Here is a 3321-nt window from a genome sequence, read left to right as displayed (position 1 = left end):
ATATATATATATATATATATATCAATGTCCTAGATTTTCGATTTGTCCATGCAACTGACATAGTAGACCATCCATATCAAATTTGCTCTAAATTAAGCTCCTTTAACATTTTTTGTGTGAGCTTTAATTCCTTTTTTAACAAGGGAACCCTAATCTTATGATAACTTAAAGACTTTAAGTGTAGGTCATAATTTCAACAACTTCAATCATCAATTTAAAGTTTTTAGATTTCACAACATTAAAACAAATTCCATTCCACTAATAGCTACTATATCTTATCAATTTTATTAATTTATTATACTTTACTTCTTCTATTTTAAGATTTATACAGAAATTAGCAACAACAAAATATTAATTATTTTTACTATTTCCATTATAAATATTTTATTACAAAACAAAAAATTATATGACTCTGATGTATATGTTATTATAATTAATAATAATTATAAGGAGGCTGGAATAGTATATTTCCAAATCCATGCAACTCCATTCTTCTTGAGTTGGTGATATAAATGTTTATTTTTGTTGTCTCCTTATAATTTATCATTGAATTGGTTATGCTTATAATTAACTTAATTTATATTACTCCATTTCCAAACAATCAGATCAGTCCATCATCATTAATTAACCCTATGGGATACAGAAATTATGCACACAAATATTACAATATACTACATCAAATATAGCATATTATAGTTCCCAAATATTTCATGTAATGACATATATAGAACTAACTGGTTTGTTTCAAAGTCACATAATTATCGTTTCTTGAGCTTCCAAACGAAAACCTATCATTCCAAACTTTACATTTCTCAGAACACTGTTTCCTAGAAACTTCGATAAGCTAAATTTTCCATAATATTAAGGAAAATATTATTAAGCTACTGGAACGAGGTTTCTGTCCTAAGATTTACTCCATATGTCCAATCACCTCACACTCACACATTACAAAATCTTTAAATATACTCTATAATCTCAAATATAAACAAAACAAATTAATTTCATACGTGTTTTTTTTTTCAAAATATTCTTGAACATATATAATAATTTATCATATATACAAAACTAAATTAAAGGTAGATGTAGTTTAAGAAATATAATAATTTTTTGATTGCATAAAAAAATAAAATGCAACTAATAACTATTCTTAATACATGTGCAAATTGTATGTTAGAAATTAAAATGCGCAAATATGAGCTAATTATTAAATTTGAAACTAAATAAAAAATAATATATTTAAGAGAGAAATGAAAAATCATAAGGTGTACCTGGTGCTGCAATAATCAAAGAGCTTCCCAGTAGATGAGAAAACAATGAGTCCAACCTCAGCATCACATAGCACTGAAAGCTCTTCAGCTTTCTTGAATAGCCCTTTCCTTCTCTTAGAAAATGTTACCTGCCTCGCCGTTTTGTCGTCGATTTTCTTTATAGTTATCTTCTTCCTCTTCATTTTCATCTGCACAATAAGTGGAATCAACAACTTCAAATCTTTATTGACTACAAAATATTAACATTTGTTATTAAAAAAAAAAATTCATGTTGTAATTAGTGTACCTAGCTATATCCTAAAAGGTCAAAACAATGATAGAGTAGAAATAAATACTACATAAGGAAAGTACAATATATTGGGGTATATAAAAAAAAAACCCTAGAAATAATGAAAACATAGAATTTCAGATCTGGCTAAACAAGGAAAAACAGTTAATGACCTACCATTCAATGATATGAGAGGTTTGGATTTTGTTGATTTTAGAATTTTACCACTCCATGGCACTATGTTGGTTAGTGTGAAAACAAGAAAAAGAAAACAAAAAAGGAAGAAAATATTAGCAGACAGATTACCAAAGAAAGGAAGTGGTGGAGAGAGAGATGGCCTTAATTGATCGGAATGTCAGTTGGTTATATTAAGAAAGGAAAGGGACCCTTCCCTTTATAGCAAAATATAAACAAAACACACTCACTCTTTTCTATCTTACTTACTAATTATATATATTTTTTAATTGCCAAATAATCTTATTCTAATAATTTAGAGTTTCATAAAAAATAAATAAAATTTAATTAAAATTATTTTTAATTATGATTTAAATTTTATTTTTTTAAATATTTTATTTTAATTAAAATTAATTAATTAATTAAATTTAATTACTTGATCATTGTTTTTTCTTTTTTTATTAAGAAGAAGGATATAATTAATTATGGGGCTTCTATATGAAGAAAAAAGACCCTAAAAATAAATTATATATTTTAAAATAGTAAGGATTATTTTTTTTTACTAGGCATAGAAAAAGATATAATTAATAATAAAAAAATATTTTTTTTTCATACTCTCGTACTGTCTTACCAAAATTAAATAACCAAGCAGTCATTTCATAAACGAAAATAGTTTTGGTATTTTACTTATGGGGACTAGACTACTGCATTCCGTACATAATGACCATACTACCTGTCTGGCATGCCATCAGTGCTTTATACATAATTTTAATGCATTATTTGTACAATATTGGTGTAAAATATGAATATATAATATGTTATACGATCGATAAATAAAAAATATTATTTTTAAATATTAAATAAATAATTATTTGTGATGTAATATATACAATTAATTGAGATGCATGTATAAGTTAATAATAAAATATTAAGTTATTCAAATATAATATTGCAATTTTAAAATTTCTATGATAATTTAAAAATTAATTTTTGTTATTAATAATTGAATAATATGTCTTGTATAATGAATTTATCATATTTTAAATTTAATACTATAAAATTTTTATGTTTTATTCTTTAGATTTATTTTTAAATTATATTTTTGGTATAATTTTAATTTTGATTATAAAAATAATTTATTTAATTAATATAGGCTCAAAAATAAATAAATAAATATATTAAAACTTTTAAATTAATTAATAGATATCATAGTAATATTTTTATAAATAAATTTAAAAAGTTATCAATCAAAATACTCATAATAGTAATACACATTATTTTTTAATAATACTGTAAAAAAAAATTCGCAACATTTTATATAAATTTAAAAATAATAAATTTGGCGTGAGATATTATCATTTTGTGTTGTTCTTAAATGGTTTAATAATTTCAATATTCTTTCTTTGTCATTCTTTCTTCAGCTTTCATAACGAGTGTATCTGTGTGGTCCCTAAAATATATTTTAACCACAAATGCTGTTAGTCTAAGTGGCCAGGAGTTTTTTTTTTTTTTGAAGTTTCTTAAATTGTGTTTCTTTTAAAATTAAATATATATTAAAAAATAATAAATTTAAAATAATTTAATTTTTTAATTTTTTTATTAATTCAAAAT

The 3321-nt window shown here is 22.9% G+C and overlaps 1 protein-coding gene across 5 annotated transcripts in view; it reads right to left on the bottom strand.

Moving 5' to 3' along the window:
• Positions 1–1952, bottom strand: part of LOC101509413 (MADS-box protein AGL24-like) — a 7483-nt gene extending 5531 nt beyond the window's left edge. Inside the window, exons 1-2 of one of the 5 annotated variants that reach the window (XM_012716109.3) lie at positions 1843–1952; positions 1269–1456 (exon numbers count right to left, since the gene is read on the bottom strand). In XM_012716109.3, the coding sequence (XP_012571563.1) occupies positions 1269–1456 (188 nt within the window). In that variant the 5' untranslated portion in view covers positions 1843–1952. The other 4 variants (XM_012716108.3, XM_004501582.4, XM_004501579.4 and 1 more) reach the window with 4 other exon arrangements.
• Positions 1953–3321: the final 1369 nt, after the last annotated feature.

This window comes from Cicer arietinum, chromosome 5 (genome assembly GCF_000331145.2).
Source record: "Cicer arietinum cultivar CDC Frontier isolate Library 1 chromosome 5, Cicar.CDCFrontier_v2.0, whole genome shotgun sequence".
NCBI lineage: Eukaryota > Viridiplantae > Streptophyta > Magnoliopsida > Fabales > Fabaceae > Cicer > Cicer arietinum.
Note: the sequence above shows the minus strand (reverse complement) of the source record. Positions and strands in the feature narration are given on the sequence as shown.